This window comes from Geospiza fortis, unplaced genomic scaffold (genome assembly GCF_000277835.1).
Source record: "Geospiza fortis unplaced genomic scaffold, GeoFor_1.0 scaffold192, whole genome shotgun sequence".
In the NCBI taxonomy this organism is placed as follows: domain Eukaryota; kingdom Metazoa; phylum Chordata; class Aves; order Passeriformes; family Thraupidae; genus Geospiza; species Geospiza fortis.
Window position 1 is genome coordinate 2,292,375 of NW_005054315.1, and position 20,905 is coordinate 2,313,279.

A 20,905-nucleotide genomic window follows, 5' to 3' on the forward strand; every position below is an offset into this window, starting at 1 on the left:
AGCCCGACTGCCGGCGCTTCTCCGCAGCTAGCGCGCTTCTGAGTGGCTTTTGCCTTATCCTGCTGCCTCCTGCCCCGTCCTTGGCGCTCCGAAACCCGCCCGTGCTTCCCCCCGCTCTTGCACCTTGCGCGTCCCCGTGAACTGGGGAGCGGGCTGCTGCGGGTGCTGGAAATGCTGCGTACCGGGGAGGGGGAGATGCTGCAGACAGGGACCCCAGTGAGTTTTTATCGGTATTTGTCAATGGGAAACCCATGGAAAACTAGCGCAGAGATTATCGAGACAAAGTGTCAGGTAGCATTGTACGAGAAAATAAGCATCCTTCTCGCTGGAGTGTTTGCCGGTTCCCTGCGGACTGAGTACAGTTTTGCTAATCGGTATTAAAACGATGATGACGATAATACCTGAAAAATCTCCTTATTGTTGCCGCTGGGCCAGAAAGCTAGGGCAGAGCTTTTACATAATAAATTGCATGTGTTGTTTCAGAAACACTGTTTCTAACTTTACCAGGCTTGCGGACAGAAACAGCACTTTGATAAAGCCTGTCCTTTCCCTGTGCGTTCTTTACCCTCCACATTTGTATTGTGGAGCAGCGGGGGAAATCTTGCTTGTTTGTTTTCAATCTAGATTAATGCAGGGTTTTTAATACAAACATGAACCTGTCTTCAGAAGTTGACATGACTTAAGAATCAGCCAATTGGTTGGCATTTAAGCAACCTTCTTTTTACATTTAAACCCCATCAAAGAGTTGTTTACACTAATGTTCTTTTGAAATGCAAATCTAGAATGCCAACAGACTGAAACTCAATTTAGATTAATGTAATTATCTGCCATAGACAAATGAGGCTATACTATTTAATAGCCTTCACTTAAACCTTTTTAGAAGATGAAAAAGACTCCTATTGTTGAAGTTTAGTACTACAACAATAAAAAAATGGCTCTGTGATTTTTGTGTTACCCTTGCAACTTGGTAGAAGTTTGTGGGTTTGCTTTGTTACTCTGAAGGAAGTACTATTGATGTCACATAGATACAGCTTGCATTGAGAAAGTGCGATACAAATGCTTTGTGAGATGTTAGGTCACCTCTTGTAGGGAGATTTTTTGCTGCTTTCCTCTTAGAGAATTGTTTTCCATCAGAAAAATAATAGATTCTTTCCTTGCTTTAGGCTTGAAAGAAGTCAGTGCTCCAGCTGTTACCCCACCTCTCAATCAGCCCAAAAGATCAAAAAAACGCCATACCAATTTGACATTGGATAAAATGATGGAAAAATTCCTGCAGCAGAGCATGGATACAGATGAGAAATTTTACAGATTCGAAGAGCAGAGGCTCAAAATTGAGGACAAGCGTCGGGAAGCTGAGCATGCTCGAGAACTCCAGATGTTACAGATGTTGGGACAGATGTTGGCTGGAATTTCTTCTTCGGTATCACAGAGGTCACAATCTATTCCAACAAGTCCACCTCGGAGAGCGAACCATCGTTCATATGCGGATAACTTTAATTATAATGCTATGACAGCCACACTTTCTCCACCGATAGGTACTTCCTTCTACAGCATAAATAAAAGCTAGGGTACTTTTTAAAACTTCTGTGTGAAAGCACTGGTAGTAAGCAGCTTTTGAAAATAAAAGCTAATTGGAATTATTTAATACTGTGGTGAAGGTGTTTGTCTGATGTCAAATGAAATTAAATCATTATTTGTACCATTGTACTGATTATTTAATACAGGTACATTAGTTATAACAAATTTTCATGAGCAAAATTATACCTTTGGAACCCTGTAAACCTTGGGAACTTCCTTCCACATTCATGTCTCTGTACAGTGAAGTGAGGAGGAGTTATGTATGTAAAAGGCAGGTAGGAGAGCTACTGGAAGCAATCTGGAAACATTAGTTACTCTGTAGCAGAAATATTGCTGCTGTTCTGCTTGAAGTTATCAAGCATAACCCAGTATATGAAGTTAAGGCTGTGCATGTGTTTTTTCAGGGCTGGGAAAAGAGTGGAGTTTTTCCTACGCTGAAGTAAGTCAGATGTTAAGATCTAGCTTCTTAAAATAAATCTCTTTGCAACAAAATTCTGAATCTTATAAATTAAATGTTATATTCTTGTAGTAGGTGCAATAGAAGATGAAAATACTTGCTTATGTTTTTTTTTCCTACACCAGCTCTATAAATTCTGTGGGCATCTGAATTTACTTTAAAGAAAAAGGCAAAGCAGTACCTCAAGAATTGGTATTTATGCACAAGCTTCCTTCTGTACCTTATGTGTGGGCCAGAAGCTGATGGTAGCAATCATTAACAAACTTCTTGGGATCTGTGTGCCTGTGGCATTTATCTTCATCATGGTCTCTTTGTATCCAGAGGTAGACTGCATGGGCAGGAAGAAATCAGGGATATTCCATCAGTGCTGGAAGTAGAGTCAGACTGGGGCTTAGTGACTGTAGCCTGCCACGTGGAAATGCAAAAACTCTTATTCTGTTCTAATTCTGATTTTCACACTGCTTGGAAGGAAAAAAGTGTAGTTTGAAAAGAGGAAAAAAAAAAGAAGCAGCCAGCATCAGTGTTGAATAATAATCTGGCATGCCAGATCCTAAGGGGCATTCCCTGAGTCCTGAGAGGTCCTTTCAGTTGTGTGTTAGTTATTGTTTCCCTGTAAAGTGCATGGCAGGCTTGGTGGTTAGGTCTGTTGAGGGTTTAGGCTGGCAGATCTGGTTGTCTTCCTTGAGTGGATAGCTGGTGTGTAGGATTTCCTGGTGGCAGCAGACTTTTGCAGATAATTTATGGGATATGAATGGATACAGTGTTTCAAATGTTCTCACTTTTAAAATTAAGGAAAACTGGTGTGCTTTAGAAAATCCCATAGGAAATTATTTAAGGTTCTAGACTGGGGTGGAGGTACCTACAAGGCCTTACCATTACTTCTGAAAAATTTTTCCTGAAAAGCTGAATTGTGTGTAGCAACCTGAAACTGAGGTTCAGTTTTTCTTGTTGGATTTCATCATATAGGTGTACAGGCATATTGCGCTGTGCAAAAATGCATTTTATTTATTTAACTGTAGCAAGAGCAATTCGAGATTCTAATGTTCTAATTGGCAAGGGTGTAAAAAAGTGTTTATGCTAAAATGTGAGCATAGTGCTTCAGGCAACACATCTTTTAAGGAATTAAGATTTAATTTGTTAAGAGCTGAATATGCCATAGTGATTCTGTAGGTAGAGTAGGGCTATATTAAGAATGGCTTTTTGCATAATTCTCTGCTTTCTCTCCATTTATTATGTAGTAATTTTATATTCACACATGAAAAAGAACCAGCAGCAAATAAACACAAGGCCTTCTTAGCAACACTTCAGTTTCAGGGTTCCAAGCTACATAATATTCTTGTGTGGTTGAAAACCAGCAAATATGTGAAGTGTGATTTAAAGAAAATAATCTGCCCTGTTTTCAGAGGAGATGAGGATTTTGTTCTCCTCTGGGTCACTGCAATGCTATTTTGGCTGTAATCCAAAACAGGTTGTGGGTTTTTTCTTTCATTTTTATTCCTTTCTTTTTTTACTCCCCTTTTTTTATTATTTCTCAGTAAGACTGGGATGACTGTATTCAAAAGCAAAAGATCAGCCAAGAGTATTTATCATTATTGAAGACTAAAGCATGCTATTACTGAAGATTAGCGTGTTTGGTTTAGATTCTGTGAAAGACAGAGAAGAAGGTGTATTTTGCTGATAGCACACAGATTTGGAATTTTCTTGTTTATTACATTTTTTCCCCTTATTATGCCCAGTACTTCTGGAACAGAAATTTTCTTTTTCTTTTTTTCCTTCTTTTTTCCTCCCCTCTATATTTTGGAGTTGGGGGTTTGGGTTATTGAGTTGTGTACAGCTGAAAATAAGGAATATAATGGGAGTTATTTTCTACATAATTATGTTACACATGTGTAGCAGTTCCTTGAAAGCTTTTTGGAAGATCTGTACAAAAGAAAGGAAGCATGGCTATGGTCTAGGACACTGATGTTAGCATTCAAATAAGCCACTCTTCTGAGCAAAATTTTACAGGTAATGAGAGCTTCTAAGAACTTGCTCTTTTAGTGTATTTGCTGCAGTTTATAGTTAACACATTGTTGATAGAAGAAGTGATCTTCACATTTTCCCCATGTTAGGTAAATGTTTTGATTCTTTCTAGTTGTAATTGTTGAAGTAACTTTTTATTATAAATTTTTGTAGCCTTTGGAAAGAGTAATTTGATACATAGCCTACTGAGTGTGCAGTTGTTTTAGTATGTGGCTTGACATGTAGCTTTGCATCAGAGATCTGGAGATGTATTATAGCTAAAAATGATCTTTGTGTGATATTTGTGATGTTTGCATCTAGTGTGTTGGATTATAGTTTTGCAGAAAGACTTTCACTATGCTTTGTAACCGCCTACCAAAATAACAAAGCAGGGAGATAGGCCCTGATTCTGCTAAGAGGTGGAAGTCTTTAAGGGGAAGCGAAATATAAGGTAGGGTGTACATTTAAAATTTGGTTTCAGTTGCTTTGTGCTTGCTCTGTGGGTGTGTTTAGTCCTTACTAAGCGTTCCTATTTCAGTTGAGCTTAATTATGGAACTGATTTCAGGGTGAACTAAGAAGGTATTTCTAGTTACAAAATGTTCATGTAACTATTCTGGGTTGTTGCTTCTTTCTGTACCTGAGGCCTAAATTAGGACTGTGAACAGTCAGTGAGAATATTCTCTTCATCAGACCCTGAATGCATTTTTATAATCATTACCTTCCCTAGTTACTCGCTGTTTTAAAGGCCTTTAAGTGACAAAGCCTTTGGATTTTAGAAGTATGTCACTTTGTGTATCTTTGTGTGATTTTATTAGTGTACATGAGTGCTTAAAAGAAATGCTTGGCAGTAGTTTAAAGAGGAACATTCTTTGAAGTAACACATATTTTCTTCTTTTCAGTTATAGAGAGGTCTTTTTCACTGCACAGAACACACACTCTGAAGGATATGGAGAATATTTTTCAGCTGGTGCGCAATGTTATCCCTCCTCTCACAGGGAAAAAGCATAAAGGTCAAGATGGTCGTATAGGCATTGTTGGAGGATGTCGAGAGTAAGTTAAATGGAAATTTGATTTTTGCTTCTGATAAAGCTTCAGGATTTCATAACTGCTTGGAGAAGCCATTCAAACTCACCTTACACTTAAACCACAGTTTTCCAGAGACCTTTAGGACTCCATCATCATGACCATTCATACTTAGGAAAGAAGCACCTTGCAGATGTGTTGCAAAGTTTTTATACTGAATGTTATGGGAACTTAAAATGCTGTTTGTGTCTACCTTCTCTGTCTTTTTTGACCACCAAAAGCTGTTAGTCTTTTCCCATTGCATGGTGAGGTTTTAGAATAAATAGAGTTAAGACAGTGGCACATCTGATTTTTTGCCTTCTCAGGAACTGTGTCTCTTTATTTTCTTATGCTATGTTTTCTTGTGGGGTTTTTCTTTTGATCAATATTGGTGTTTAGTAGATTCTGTCAATGTCTTGCTTTATGTACTGGAGTAATGGAAATATCCTGTTTCGGGGAGAAAAAATGTACTGCATAAATCAGTTAAATGCTGTACTGACCTAGAAACAATATTGGCCACAATACTTTGAATGAGCCACTACACCTTCCTTCTTTTCATTTTCCCCTTTTGAAGGAGACATGACATCTTTCTTCTGTAAGAGAGATCCACTTTTGGACATCTGCTTTTAATAAACATTCCATAAAGAGCAAAAAGGTGCTGTCTTCTAGCTGGGTTGAATAGCCGTGAGTTAGAAGCTAATGGTCATAGGTTCTTACCTCTTGGTTGAAATAAGCACTTTTGGAGGGTGATTGTGTTCATATCTCTCTCTTCAGTCTTATAAAAAGAGAATTTAGGGCAACTGGAATCACAGTTTAGGCACTTCAGTTAAGCATCTAAAGCCAGATGGGATTGATCCAGGTCACAGATCCCATATTTAGCTTGCAAACAGTTTTTGACTCTTGTTTTGTTTGTGTCTGAAGTTTTACCTCTATTACTTGAGAAAATTCTGCTGGTTTATGGCATGATCTGTGTAAATATTTCTATGAAAGATCATTATCTAATCTCATTACTGTGGTTCCTAATCTAAGTTTTATTTCATTTTAGATACACTGGAGCACCATATTTTGCTGCAATTACAGCCCTCAAAGTGGTATGTGTTCTTCTATACAAGTCCAAAATGAACTTTTCATAATTTCTGTTGCCTAGGTGTCATTTTTGAAATAGCATTCATTCTGTAGTGCACATGAACTTTGAGCTCTAGAAGGTCTTCTCTTAAGCAAAGAAAATCCTTAGTTCAGAATTTGTAAAAATTCTTTGTTAATGTGTCATTTACTGTGTTTCATCCACCATGTTTCCTTTCTCTGTATAAGGTGAAGTTAGAAATATTTCCAAAATTTGACAATTTCAGGGACTTGGATAGGAAATTTCAAGACTTGATGAAACATTTTCTTCAAAAGTGAACAATGAAATAACCTTAGATTATTGTTTAGAGTTATGTTTTTGTGCTACAGTGAGTTCTTTGGAAATTTTTTCTGGACCTGATAACTGTATTAAATGAAACAACTTCCTTTCAAAATTTAAAACATTAGACTAGTAAAATTTTTATATGTGGTAAGTTTAAAGATTGTGGGTGGAATTCCATGTAATTTCTAATAGCACATTTTATTTGCATTCTAATCTTCAGCAGAAGTATTTTCTAAGATTTTTTTTCCTAGAAGCATGAACTTCCTTATTTTATTGACATACTAAATGGCTAAACAGACTAGATAAATACAGGGTGATTGTTTAAATGTAAACAAGTCATGCTTACATAATACATCTGATTTTCAGAATGCTATATATAGTGTGTCAGTACTTTCAGCTCATTGTGTCTGTTTTTCTTTTTGAAGATTTCTCTCAATATGTAGGTAACCATCCCAGATATTTCCAACCACTTCTTCTCTCAGGATGCAAACCCTCAAAGATTTGAAACTGAAATGATGTTATTTAACCATGTTATTATAAAATCACAAGGCTACTCAGCTTTCTGTCCACTATGTGCAAGTCCAGTGGCAATAGCAGGAGATTCCTTACTGAAGTCACTTGTTTTCAGACCATTACACCTCCACATAAACAGTCAGAGTAGCTTGAAGTGTTCAATGTATAGTGGTAAAGCAGAGAAGACACTTCCTTGCTACTGGGAAATTTCAGTATTCATTACCAATACAGGATCACTGTTGAGATTTGTGTTTTCAGTCATCCTATTAGTGAGAAACAGAAAAAAAATTATATTGGAAGTTAGATACAAAAAGAACAGAACATTTCATACTAGTCAATGCCAAAATAGAAGAAACATAATACAATTTGTTTAAACTATCGAGATGAAAGAATTCAGTTGAATTATTAGTTTGGAATGATAAAGTTATTATTAAGTATAAATTTGTCAATACTGTTTGCAAATTTTCTTTTTTAGGGTGCAGATTTATCCCATGTGTTTTGTACCAAAGATGCAGCAACGGTAATCAAATCATATAGTCCAGAGCTGATTGTTCATCCAGTTCTGTAAGTGACTTACAGTTTGTTTAAATGAGCTAGTCAGGCTTACTATTTTTAATATTTCAGTCTGATAATTGATTAGTTTGTGTTATTTATTTTGCTGAGTTACTGGATGGATGAGCTGGAGATTACAAAATCTCCAGGCTTTGTCCTTTCATTATGACCAGTCGGATATTTAATATGGGACAGTCAGCTGTGAATTTCTTTTCATGACTGTCAAAGTACAAGTTTTAAAAAGCAGAGATCTTTCTTCCTGCTTCTCTCTGACCTGTTCTGTGGTTGTAATGCATTTACCAGTGAACAGTAGCAAGATCCAGAGCTACAAATTACTACAAGTCAGCATTTTGCAATCTGCATTTGAAAGGCAAATTGAGTGTGTTCTCTTGCTTCTTCAGTATTAATAGTGTTTAATAGTAGTGTGTCTGTTTTCCTCTCACTACTGTGTATATAGTCACCTAGGTAAAATTACAAGGCAAGAGAGATGCTAATTCTCCTTTTTCTTCATGAGTATGTTGCTTGAAATACACACCTGTTCTTGGGAATAAATAGACGTTCCAAAATTATATAAAATAAGGGTTTAATTAACAAGAAGAGGAAAAGTTTAATAAGTGACTGTCCTCTAATTGGGAAAATCAGTGTCTATGTATTTGTGCTTCTCCGAATTTTTGTTCCGACGTATGTTGCTGATTGATGAACTTTCACAGGATAAATTTGTTTCAATTAGGTGTTATGATTGTTTGCAATGAGCACTGCAAATTGGAATTAAGATGTGTGCCTTAAGTGTATGCCTGTGAGCTTAGTTCACACCAGTGCGTGTCAAAGTCTGTTGGTGGACATAGCAAAACTGTGATGAGGGTAGGAAAAGCATGATTTAAAAACATGTTTGTCAGATATTGCTGTCAGGAAGGATTTATGACAGTAGGAATATTTTGGTGTCGAGAACAAGAATGTGGTCTTCCTTATGGGGATGCCTGCAGTTGGAAGTTGTAAGTTTATTGCATTCTGAAGGTGGGATTCATTCCTGTCGGTGGAGACAGAGGTGCTTAGAAGAAAGGCAGCTAAACAGGGTTGTGTTTTGTTGGCTGCTTTTTCCCCCCACTCCCCAAAGGCAGAAGAAACCCATAACTTTATGGATTTCAGAAAAAATAAAAATTATGTTTGAAAGCAAGGAGAGAGATGGGTAGGGTTTTTACCATTATGACTGTTTGCCTCTTCAGTCTAAAAAGCATCTCTTCAGTTGATGTTCTATCTGAAATCATACGATATCAAATGCAGTGGAGAAGCCTAATGGCAATATTAACATTTAACTTGGGGTGTCTGGATGTGTTTCACTTGAGGTACAGCAGATGGTCATCTTGTATGGTGATGAGTTGACCTTGCCTTGGGAAAAGCTTGGTTTGTGTATGCAGTGGTTCTTGATGTCTGGTAATGGAAGATGTTAATGGGAGAAATGGAAGCAGCACAGAGGAAAAGGGAGCTGAAAATAAGATTAACAGTAAACTTTCTGTTCATGAAGAGCCAGATCACGCCTGCTAAGTAAGAGTGGGATTTTTTATACACAAATTCTCAGTGTCTTCTGTGGAATTCAGATTTCAGTGAAAACTCTGATCTTCCTACCTGCCAAGAGAACTTTTGATTTTAAATTTCTGCTCTATGAGTTCCTTCATACATACACAGTATAGTTAATCTACAGATTTTCATATCCATATATCTTTTAAGTCTGTGGCTCAGTATTTAATACTTTTATTAAGACTCTGATTAATTTCATGCAGACAGCTGGGCTAATTGCGTGAGGCAGTGTATCTGTAAATATTGTTTACATGACATTCAAAATGAAAAAAATGCAAATATCTGATGTTCAGATTTTATTTATTAAATTTTCTCATATTTTTATCTCTTCTGCTTCATTTTCAAACCGGGACAGAGGGAAAGAGAAAAGAGTCTTTTCTGGCTAGAAAGGAAAAAGTCTTGATTGACTCTACTGAGCCCAGGTTTTATTGACATTTACACTAACAGCCTATTTTTCCTGTAAGGTGCTTTGTGTTCAGTGTCACACTGCTCATATGATCCTTTATACGTGGTGGGGCCGTTGGCGTTGCGCAGGCACGGCCGGCTGCTCCTGACTCAGAGCCTGATCCCTTAAACACTCTTTGTGCTTCCTCCCGGCCGCGCTTCACGCATGGAGGAACCTCCGGGTAAAACCCACCAGCAGCTATGCCATTGTTTTCTTTTGTGGCTCTCCTTAAAACTCTGCTTTGTTATGATTTCTCCGTGACCCTTCAGAGGAACTAGGTGGCTGTTGTGCCACTCTCTTATTATGCTAATCATAATTATGGCCCCGTGTGCTCAACTCCCTGTTTGAGCAGCTTGGCACTTCGCCAGGGTTCAGCTGCCATTTTGTACTGCTGGGAGTCTGACATTTTATCATCTTAGCTGCCACTGCTTTCTCTACTGCCTTCACCTCACAGGGGATCACGTCAAGGGAAAAAAAATGCTCTTTTCTTGCCCTCTCTGGATGCTTGGGCTCTTCTGGCTCATTAGAGCTGCTGTTGTGGATCTTTGCCAGCATGACTGGTGAAGGCATGGGAGAGTTAGAAGTTGGACTGGGGCGTTTCAGGTCTTTGGCAACTGTCTGTCACTTGAAGGATGCAGAGAATGTTATGTGAGAATGATTGAGCAGGATTGCAGAAGGAGGGTTATGAAAATGAACATCCATCTTGCAGCATTGCCAGGGCAATTCCACATGATCTCAGATGTAGTCCATCCCAGGAATCCTTTTGGTGTGACATTCTGTGTTGGGGACACCCATAGTGCCACTCTCTGTGTTTTTTGTTTCTTGACTTCATTCCCTGTAAGTGAATGTGAGAGCTGGGACTGCATGTGACAGCCTGGCATCTGGAAAAATGAAACTTCAGCATCTGGCTCTGTGTCCTCACCACCTGAGAAGAATAATGAAAGCAGGGTGTGTAGGTGCTGTGAATAGTCAATATTATCAATAGTAACTTTTTCTTTTTATTCAATAATTCTGTCATATGTGTTATGGCCCCTTCCACAAGGACCTGGTATTGTTCAAAAATTGACCAGCTAACCAGTTCAATGTTGTTGATGTCTGACTTCTTGCTTTCCTGTGCAGAAGCAAAAAATGTATATTGCAGAAGTTGGGGTCTTTTAAATAGTGGAATATAGCCAGTCTTGGTGACATCGGCCTTCCTTGGTCTTGTCACTGCTACCTCAGGTTTGTGCTGCACTTCCCTGTTCTGTCAGCTAATGTGCTCCTACTGTAAATGCTCTGCAAATACTGGCAAGATAAAACCTAGCTTTGGCATTTTATTAAGTTTTATTGCAGGTGTTCTCTGTGTGGATTTTTGCTGTAGATGTGTGCACACTTCCTTCATGCCTTTCTAGAGAAGAGTTTTCAGCAGCTTTTTCAAATTTACCATGTTATTGGCCTGGCTCAGATCAGGTTGAATAGACGACTTGGATACCTGTGTTGGGTTAGCTTATCCTATCCTGGTAGGCAAATGATCACAGAGCTAAATGAGCTGTAGGAACACAGGTGGTTGTATGTTTAAAGAAGAGAGAATAAATCTATTGTGCTATTTTCCCCTCTTGCAGGGACTTTGCATAATCGTACCGAGATTTTCTTCTCTGTAGTCCAGAAAAGAGCCAGCTACTACTGAGTAGCCCCCTTGTAAGCTGGTTATCAGACAGTTTGTAAAGTCAACAATCACTATACTCCTTGATCTCCGGGGTTTTATCAGAGAAGTAGCAGGAGGTCATTAATTTCTTGTGGTGCCAAAGAAGTGATGTAATTGTACATTATCCACCAAAAAAGCCACCCTTGAACAAGGCATGGATTTAGAGCTAAAACCTTCCTCTTAGTTGGTTATATCTCTGGGTTTGTGTGGACTAGGAAAGATTGTCACAATTACTTGGAGTCTTACAGTTAATTGTAGAGTTCAGGCTTTGGGTTGCATTTTAGAAAAGATTATTCTTTTGAGTTTGAAATAAGAATAACTGGGAAGAAAATACTCCTGAGGCTGGACTGTTTGTTGAGGCCAGTTACTTTTAATGAAGAAACCCAATGAAGATCAGGGTTTCTGGAACATATTTTACCTAGTTTTCTTGAATTTTGTCTATGTTTTGGGCATTTGAAAAAATCATGAAAGTGAATCATGGGTAGTTGAGGCCCTGATAAGTTACTTGAGCACTCTGAACCAGTGTCAAATCTCTTATAGAAGGCCCAGCAATAATCTTAATATTTTTGGTCTCCTGTAATTTATTATGCGGAGAGGGGATGCAAAAGCATGGATGCAGTGTGGGAGGATGCTCATACTTTTTAGTTGTGTTAGCTAAGGATAGCTATTAAACACTGCTTTGGTGTAATGCTGGCACTAACCTCACTTTTGGATCAGCTACTGGAAGAAGTGCAGAGTTGTTGTCACCAGGGAAAGTCAGGGAGTAAACAGAGACCCCTCCAACAATCAAAAAAATGTCTCACAAGTGACTTGGCTGCTGGGTCCCTATTACACCTGCAGAGAAGATGAGGGAAGGTATAAATTTTGTGATCTTTCTTCCAAAGCCTCATTTAGACATCAGCCTGGCTAGGAATCACATGGGAAAGCCCAGGTTTTTTTCTTAAGTACTTAGGGGGAGATAAAGGTCAGTTTGTATGTGCTGACTTAGAGAATTTATATATTTAAACTCTTTCTTGTTCTGTCATGCAGTACTGTGGCCAAAACTTGCTTGTGGACCTGTTTGCTGTGTCCAGCTTCCTTGGCAAAGAAACTGCTCCTTCTTTGCTGTGTGTTGCAGAGTGAATAAAAGCAGGGATGTGTATTCACCCTGTGCTACAGTCCCTTTCCTTCCTGTTGTTGGACAGGTCTCATGTGATTCCAGCAGAGGTTTTGTCACCTCCACAAAGTGTGAGAAGTAGCCAAAGATTTTTAACATTGCTGCAGGGAGTGCTGCTATCCTTGCTGCTTTCTGATATGTCAGAAATGGAGTTAGATATGTCTAACTCCAGTTAGATCTGGCCAAATTTGTCTTCCTAAATGCTTGCCATACTGCTGTGATTTGAAACCAGGTTCAAATTTCTTTGGTGTTAAATCTTTATTGAGTTTGAATGAAGGCAGGCATCCCTGGGATTTATTTTTGAAGGTTTTAGGATCCCCCCCCTTTTTTTTCCCTGGATGACAATAAGCAAAGCAGATATTTAGGCTGAGACCTGTCCTGTCTTCTCATGTGTTCACAGCTGACTGGAAGTACTCTAACCTTCTGGGTATTCAACTATTATCTGTGCCTTAAAGGTTGAATACAAGGGCTACCAATGTGATAAAAGCTTGTCACTTTATTTACTGGGTTTAACATTAAAAAAAAAAAAAGGTCATTATTTTTCTAGGGACATTTTAAATGTGTTCCTTTCTGAGGGAAATTTCACTGTCATCTTCTTTCTATGGCCTTTAAAGTCACAAGTTTGGTTGGTTGCTGTCCATTTGAAAAATATCAGCCAGATAGTATTTATCACAGGAAGTACAGTGGGTCAAGACCACTTCCATGAACTCTGAAAATAGGAGGTCAAGACATTTGGTTATCATTATGCTTTTTGAGAGGATTGTCATAATACACACTGGTATTGTGGTTGAGATGAAAACAGACTACAACTGCTTTAAGTATTTATATATATCTAAGTGCAGGTCATAAAATGATTGTGTTGGTAGCTCTGGTATCTTTACAAGGCTAGATAAGGTTAACCTTCAGCACTGTAGTCATGTCTGGGTGAGAAATCTCAGAAAACAGAGTCAGGCAATAGCTTCTTCTCCTTTGGGGCTCTCTTGTAGGATGCAAGAGCCTCTGCTCTGCTTAAGAGAGGTGATCCCATTTGTGTAGTGCATTTGGGTTCATTGTTAGAGAGACTGTTGTTAGCTCCAATGCCTCTAGTGTGTGACCACTCAATTCCTAATGTAGCAGAGCATCTGATACCCAAGTGAGAGTCTGTGAGAGTCTATGAGAGCAGCAGCTATGGAAAACTCTTTCAGTCATTGTCAATATGGCATTTTTTTTCTAAACGTTTACCTCAGTAGGTCATTCATGCTTTTACTGCCTTGAAGGTAGAATAGGGAGCAAGATTCTGGTATCTGCACATTAGGAGCAGTCCCTTCCTATGAACTTTGACACCCCTGTTGCTCCTGGATAATGAGTTCCTGTTCTTGCTGCTGCTAACAGAAGAAGCCTACCAGGTTCACTTCTGGTGTCTAAATTAACTTAATGTCTGGAGAAGAAGACTTTATTTGAATAGAATTCAATCCCTCTCTCATTAAGGTCTTTATTTCGCTTTCATTTTCTTCCCTGTTATTTAATCAAATTGTAGCTGGAAAATATGTATTGTCCATCCAGTGTTTACAGATTGTACGCAATTTAAAGATTTAAACAGCCTGTTAGGTGAAAATGACCCTTTTGTCTTCCAGACATTTTGGGGGGCATTTTAATATGCTAATCCTAATTTAATGCCTGTATCTCTTTTTGTTCTCTAACTGCATCCAGACAGCTTCATGCCAGCATGTTGTCTCTGCAATTGGCTCTACCTGACTGAGGTGCTTGGTGAGAGGCACAAGAGTTGACCATAGGCTGAGTGAGCTTCTCTAGAAGAAGGTGTTATTTCCAGTTCTGTTCATGGGACTGAAAGAGGCTGCCTGAAGCCCTTGGACTTCTGGAAATTTTTACAAGAAAGATGATTTAAATGTTGGCAAATGCAGCCACTCTTAGAACAGAGAATTTGTTTAATTTTATGCAGAACATTTTTTTTGCATTGTTTGGTTTTGCTTTTCATTCCTTTGACCCATCCTTCCCAGGATAATTTCACTTCCTATCTTATTTTCCCAATAAAAACCTCACCCAAGGTTTGCCACAATTGGTAACAATTAGTTTTCTGAGAGAATCACTTCAGTTCTAGAGCTACACATTGTGTCCCATTTTTGGCTCTTTTGATGTGTTGTATTACATGAAAGTTCCAAGTCCCAAGAAAGGTCCAAGTTCCAAACATTTGATTCACATTAATTATAATTACCTGCAGTGTTTGGACAAACAAAACTGAAACTCTGTCATCCTCAGATCAGAAACTTTTTCCCCATCTTTGAAGATAAGTCTGTAGGTTTGCTATGAAACTGCCCCCTTAGTGTGGCTTTGGCTGAGTTTGCATAAACAGGCTTGTGCAGTGGTACATTTTAATGCATTTGGAGTTGCCTCAGTCATGCCAAGTGTGTACAGATAACAAGCAGAATTTGAATAATGTCCTCTCCAGAGAGGAGCCGTACAGTCAGTTGGGTGACAGCAGTCTTGCTTTTGTCCCGTGTTCTTCTCTAGCAGGAGGTCCCACTGATTGGCATTTTCTGGTGTCCAAACCACATCTCTGATTGCTGAGGAGGTAGCAGCTCTGCCTAAGACCCGTGTGAAGAGCTGCAGTCCTGCTGCCTCCTGTTTGTGCTGTCATTCATGCTTATCTACTATTTCTGTAGCTCCTGGTTATACCCCTGCTGACTTTGCTTCACATTTTCTTGTTTCCATGTAAAATTTGACAAGGCTGCACCTTATCTCTTGTTCCTTTCCCTCCTCCAGAAAGCAGTGACAGAAGCTGTCATTCATCCTGTATGGGGAAAGCTGCTGTGTTTAGAGCTTTCTATGATTATTTAAAGCTGTTGCTTGGTGGCTTTTGATCATTTGGTAAAAGCCAGTCTTTGAATAAAATGCAGCATAGAACAAAATTTTATTTCTTTAGAGAATTGGGGATGGGAGTGGTGTGTCAGGTCCTAGCTGTCAAGTGTCCCCCACTCTGGGCAGTGACCAACCTAGGGCAAACTTTCAAGCAGATGGCACCTGTCAGACACCTGTTACAAACAGCTCTAGAAGGTGCTTAGGAACTGTGGGTGATATTAGGGCAATACCCACCATCTTTGGAGTTTGTAGGGGATTGCTTGTTGGTTTTGGTTTTTTTTTTTAATGTTAGGAGTTTTGGGTTTTTTTTTGTTGTTGTTGTTTGTCTGTTTTTGGAAAGATTATTACATCAAGCTTTCCCTAAGATGAAGATCTACAGAACTGTGTTTTAGGACAATTTTCATTGTGCCATAGTGAAATATAGAAGAGTTCTGAAGATAAGTTAAGCTTATAAAAGCTTAACTTAGTTCTTCTTTCTTTATTAGCTCTTCCCCTCAAGGCTGTCCCCAATGACTTCTCCCAGTCTGTACTCATATCTAGAATTGGCCCAATCCAGGTGCAGCACCTTGCACTCCTTGAACTTCATGAGGTTAATGTGGCAAAAGTTACCTAAAGCCACTAATAATTTATAAAGTAAATTTGTCCTCACCATTTTAGAGACTCAGTGATGTTTAATTTGAAGAATCCTTGTCTATTTTTCCATGGAAAGTAGTTTCCTCAATACATTCTGGAAACAGAGAAAAGAGGAAAAAGATAAAGATGCAAGATACTGAGCACCATATCTTGCTCCTGTCTACCCAGCAGCTTCAGGGACAGCAGATGATAAAGGTGTTGTGTCTGCCTTCCCAAGAAGGCATCAGTCATCTCAGCCGCTCCTTAATAGCCAAGGAAAGCTGATCAGACCCCATCTCTGGTGTCCTTTTCCCTCGTGTGCCTCCATGTAACCCCCTCTGTCTGCTTGATCTGACTAATGGACAGTTTGTGAAGTTGATCCTGTCTGTGATTGCTGACATTAGCTTTAGAGTCTTTCTTACTTACACAGCTTCACAGATATGACAGAAGTTACAGAAGCTCCTTCAGTTTTTCTTATTAGTTATTCTGTTGTCTTGCAGTTGTTATCTATGTGTTCACCCTGTGATAGTTCTTTAATGTGTGCAGTCAGAGGTTTATTGGTTGCATTGCAGACAAGCTAAGGTTTTGAGGAAGTGTTTGGGAGGTTGGAGGGTGTTGCTTAGTTGCTTGATTGAGCAACAGTGAGTTGTCATAATCTAGATTTTTGTCAGAATGGCATCTGATAACATGTCACAGAACACCTAGTGATTAGCTGGAAGTAGCTGTTGAAGATCTGTTCATTCCCTGTTTATTCCCTGATGTGCTTTGTCACTAGAATATTTTTTTCCACACGTCTGCAGAATGGTACTGTAGTTCACTCTCCATGTTTACAGGTGTTACTGCTAGGGTTCAGCTTCCCAATTATTCCTATTGTGTATGTTCATGGTGCAGTTTGTATTTTTGTATTAGGGGGAAGCCAGACCAGTTCCCAAAGTCTTGCTCTATCGCCTTCCAAAAAAACTTGCTTTATTTTGGAAAATCCCAGATTTTTATTTAATCAAAGTCTCTCTTAAAGGTTTTCACCCTCTTCTCAGAAATTGAAATACTGTTTTCTCATGGCCTTAAGAGATTTTCTTGCTCCTCTTTAAAGCACAAAGCGAGTAATCATATAGAGTGGGGCTATTACATTTATGATATCTCTTTTGGAAAAACATCAAGTTGGATATCATATGGCTCTGCACCTCTAAAGACAATAGTGATTCTTGCTTACTTGATTAATTTCTGTCAAAGCTTGAAGATCACATCTCTTGATCAAGGGGAAGTCTTCTTTATACCTCCTGTCTTTCTAGAGAGGTGTTGCTGTATTTCAAAAAACAGCGCTAATTTCAGTTAGCTCAACGTCTTGGGCAGTGGAGTTGATAAGAGGAGATATTTGAGATCAGGTTAGTAACCCGGCAGAGAAATTGGCACGACATGACAAAGGAGGTTAACTCTGTTCTCTGTGTGAGTGTAGTACAGCATGAGCAGCTGAAGACCTGACATGGCATTCTGTCCTGGTGCCTCCAAAATAGCTTTTCCCAAAGACATTTTTGTCTGGTTTTGATCCACAGGCAAACAAGAACATGCATTGACTTTTTCTGTAATGATAAACTAAATACTGCCAAGAAATATTTATTCCTCAGTACCCAGGCACAATTATCTGTACAGGCAAATTATCCAAATGATCCTTAGCAAGGATTTTGACCCATGCCAGCTAGCCTCTCCCAGGCACTTTTTCCACTGATGAGGAATTACCATGGTCCAGGAACTGTGCCTAACAGGCAGGTTGAGCTTCGTTTTGGAGCTGAGAGTGCAGAGGCCATCTGATCTCAGAGTCAGAGAGCTTTTCTGGGTGTGTTCAAACATCGTGTGTAGACTGTAGTTGGTAAGAGCTAGAGGAATTCTGCCTTTGTGCTAAATCCCATGGTCAGGAACATTTAAGATATACCCCTGCCTGAAGAAAGCTGCTTGTTGATCATTTGTACACTATCAGCTTTAAAGTGCTGCTGGTTTGATGTGCATGTGTGGACATAAACTGTAGATAACACAACAGCCCTTCCACTTACAGAGCAGCTGTAGGAGCAGGATATTGCTACGGTGTCCGTAGCTGTGTAGCACAGCTGTTGGGAACATCCAGTGTCCTGAAATGAAGCTGGCATGGTGCTGGTGTGAGACAGTATTTTTCTGCTTTCTTGGTGAAGATATAAAATCCATCAGTTATTTACAGCATGGTTTTATATCTGATTTTGCTATGTAGTAGTCATTATCACCATTTTTAATCTCTTGACCCTTCACATCTTGGTTTGCTTCTTGATGTGACATTGCAGAGGAGTTGGACATAATGTTTGTAAGATGCTTGGAAGATGAAAAGCTCCACAGTAGGTTTTTATTATTACCAGAGGCAAAGTGTGCAGGAGTGGCTTAATATTGGACTGTTTATTTCCCAAGAGATGGCTTTGTTTTGAAGAGTGCACATTATCAGTTGAGTTTTAGACAAAACTATCTTATTTCAATCCTGAATATAAATAAATTGCGAAACTTTTTTATGGTTAGATTATTTGCAGAAGATATTTGTAGAAGAGCTGAGCATTTATGATAATACCTGTGGCTCTATTCTTAGCTTATGTTTAATGAAGCTTTTTTTTAATGTATTTGGCTTCTCCTGTCCAGAGGTATGTTGAGTCCAGACATCCTTACATATCTAGAGGTTGCAGTGTTCTTACAACTACTGGTATATAGGTATATTTATTTGAGAAATATATGTATATTGAGATATATATTGCTCTTCAAAGATAAAATAAGTTCAGTTTGTGGACAAAGAAAAGTGGTCTGCATATGATGTTTTATTAGAGTTTGGTTTGCAGGCAGTTTTTCACATGTTCAACCTACCACATATTAAAGACCTGTCCTTTTTTCTCTTTTTTTTATATAGTGCTTTAGCTATTTCTTGAATCATTTTTATTTCCAGCTTCCATCTACATCATAAACTGATAGGTGATTGTACAGAGATAAATAAAAATAAAAGGGAGCTGTTTAATAGTTCTCAGGCTGGTTTCCATGCGAGGTAGAGGAGGAGGGAGGGAGCTGCAGTGCTCACATGGAAGAAGTTCAGCTTGCTGGAACAGGGACTGCCACAGGGACAGCGATGTCCTGCTGTTCAGTGTCTCCCTTGCCCTTGCAGGGTCCTCACTCCCACCCAGCAGCCTTGTTTTGACAGAGCTGTTTTGTGGTGTCAGCACAGGCTCCTCTGGGCTCTCTGAGGCAGCTCCTGTCAGCAGAGGCACCACATCCCTGCGCCCTTGACTGGATGCCTCGCTCCCTGCAGCTGCAGAAGCTTTGGGCTGCTGCCTGGCACTTGCAGAAATCATTGTGGAATTTGCTGATTCTGCCAGACACAACCTAAACACTTGTTCCTAAGTGCTGTGTCCCATCAGGACAGCTGTTGGTTATGAAAAACATGCAGTGGCTTTCATCTGTAATAATACAGCTTTGTTGGAGTATTGCAAGCTTACCATAATCTGAGCAATACTGTGAGGCAGTACCCCCTTGCTCAGCCTAGAGGAAGCTTTATTCCCCCATGCTTCAGTTAGGATGTTCATTTATTGTTGTCACTAATGTCAGAGATGGGGGGGAGGGAGGCTAAATTTTCCCTCCATACTGTCAGTAAGGATTAACTGCAAATGCTGGGCAGTGCTTTCAAAATATTCTGACCTATTTACACAACAAAACTGATCAGAACAAAATAAACAGTTCTGGTCAGTGGCTGAATGCTGTATTGTGGCAGCTATATTTGGCAGTGAATTTTCTCATCATTTTTCCAATGCAGACAAAAACCAGAATGCCATAGAAATTTTAAGCATTACAAGCAGATAATGCCCATACTGAATAGCTTGTTTCTCCTGTTGCCTTTTGGGGAAAGGGGACAATTTGGCTGTAATTCAGTTGGAACAAATTCTTATGAAGCAACTGACAAAAAAGCATATGAGTAGATTTATCATTCTGCCATGTGAGGTAATAAACAATTGCATCATTTCCAGCAAGTTGCAATATATACCTGGGAGATGGTGGATCTGTCTCCAAAGTATAACTTCTGCAAAGAAGCATTAAATAGGGAATGACAGACTCTAAAAATTGTTTGTTTCCTGCTTGGATTTTATTTTTTTATTTTGTAACAGCTGTAGAGGATACTTGCAGTTACTTCCTCATATTTATGTGATATCCCCTAAAGAATGAATTGAGAGAAATTTTTCATTTTAGCTATTTGGAAAACCTTTCTATATTTTCTGGGTCACAGATTCTTGGTAGTGTGGAGGATAAAATTGCCTGACACTCGAGATAGGAAATACTTCATACTAAAATGAAGACTTCTTAAACTTTTTTTTGCCCCACTCTTCCTTGTAGTGACAGTCCCAATGCTATCCATGAGGTGGAAAAGTGGTTACCACGGCTGCACTCAGTTGTCATAGGACCTGGCTTAGGCAGAGATGAAGTTCTGCTTGAGAACGCTAAGGTAATGTGCATATTGATGTTTTATCCTATGACTTCATGTTGATTTGTATTAATCATTCCTATATTTTACATCATTACACAAATGTTCTTGTTATGGTTGCTAAATATCAAATTTAATAAAATATTGTTGACTGACAATTACAGTTTCTATCCATGGTCTTCACTGTTAAAGTGTAACCTTCAGTCTGAATTTTAGGCACCTGTATGGTTGTTCTGGTTTGCTTTCGTTTAGCTTGTCAAAGTCACTAATTAAGAAATATGCTGGCGTATCTTGCTAAAAGGCTCTGTGTTTTCTTAGGTGCAAAGCACCAGTACTGTAAGTACATAAATATGGATTTGAGTTCATAATTTTTGACAGCTCATGTGAGATGCACCAAAGATCAGGGACTGTGTCCTCCTGCAATAAGAAATAATACTCTATAAAATGTTGCAGATTTCTACTGTGGATAAAGAGATAATCCTGTTTTCTGTCAAGCCTTAGTGGAGAGCTGAAACAGGAGATTAGATAGTCTTTTACTTT

At 39.0% G+C, this 20,905-nt stretch overlaps 1 protein-coding gene across 1 annotated transcript in view; it reads left to right on the forward strand.

The window, feature by feature from the left end:
• The window catches only part of NAXD (NAD(P)HX dehydratase), a 78,932-nt gene that overhangs the window by 32,071 nt on the left and 25,956 nt on the right, over positions 1-20,905 (forward strand). The window contains exons 2-6 of the mRNA XM_031056138.1: positions 1,090-1,535; positions 4,937-5,087; positions 6,145-6,190; positions 7,493-7,581; positions 20,278-20,386. Of these exons, the coding sequence (XP_030911998.1) occupies positions 1,090-1,535; positions 4,937-5,087; positions 6,145-6,190; positions 7,493-7,581; positions 20,278-20,386 (841 nt within the window). The remainder of the gene's footprint in view (positions 1-1,089; positions 1,536-4,936; positions 5,088-6,144; positions 6,191-7,492; positions 7,582-20,277; positions 20,387-20,905) is intronic.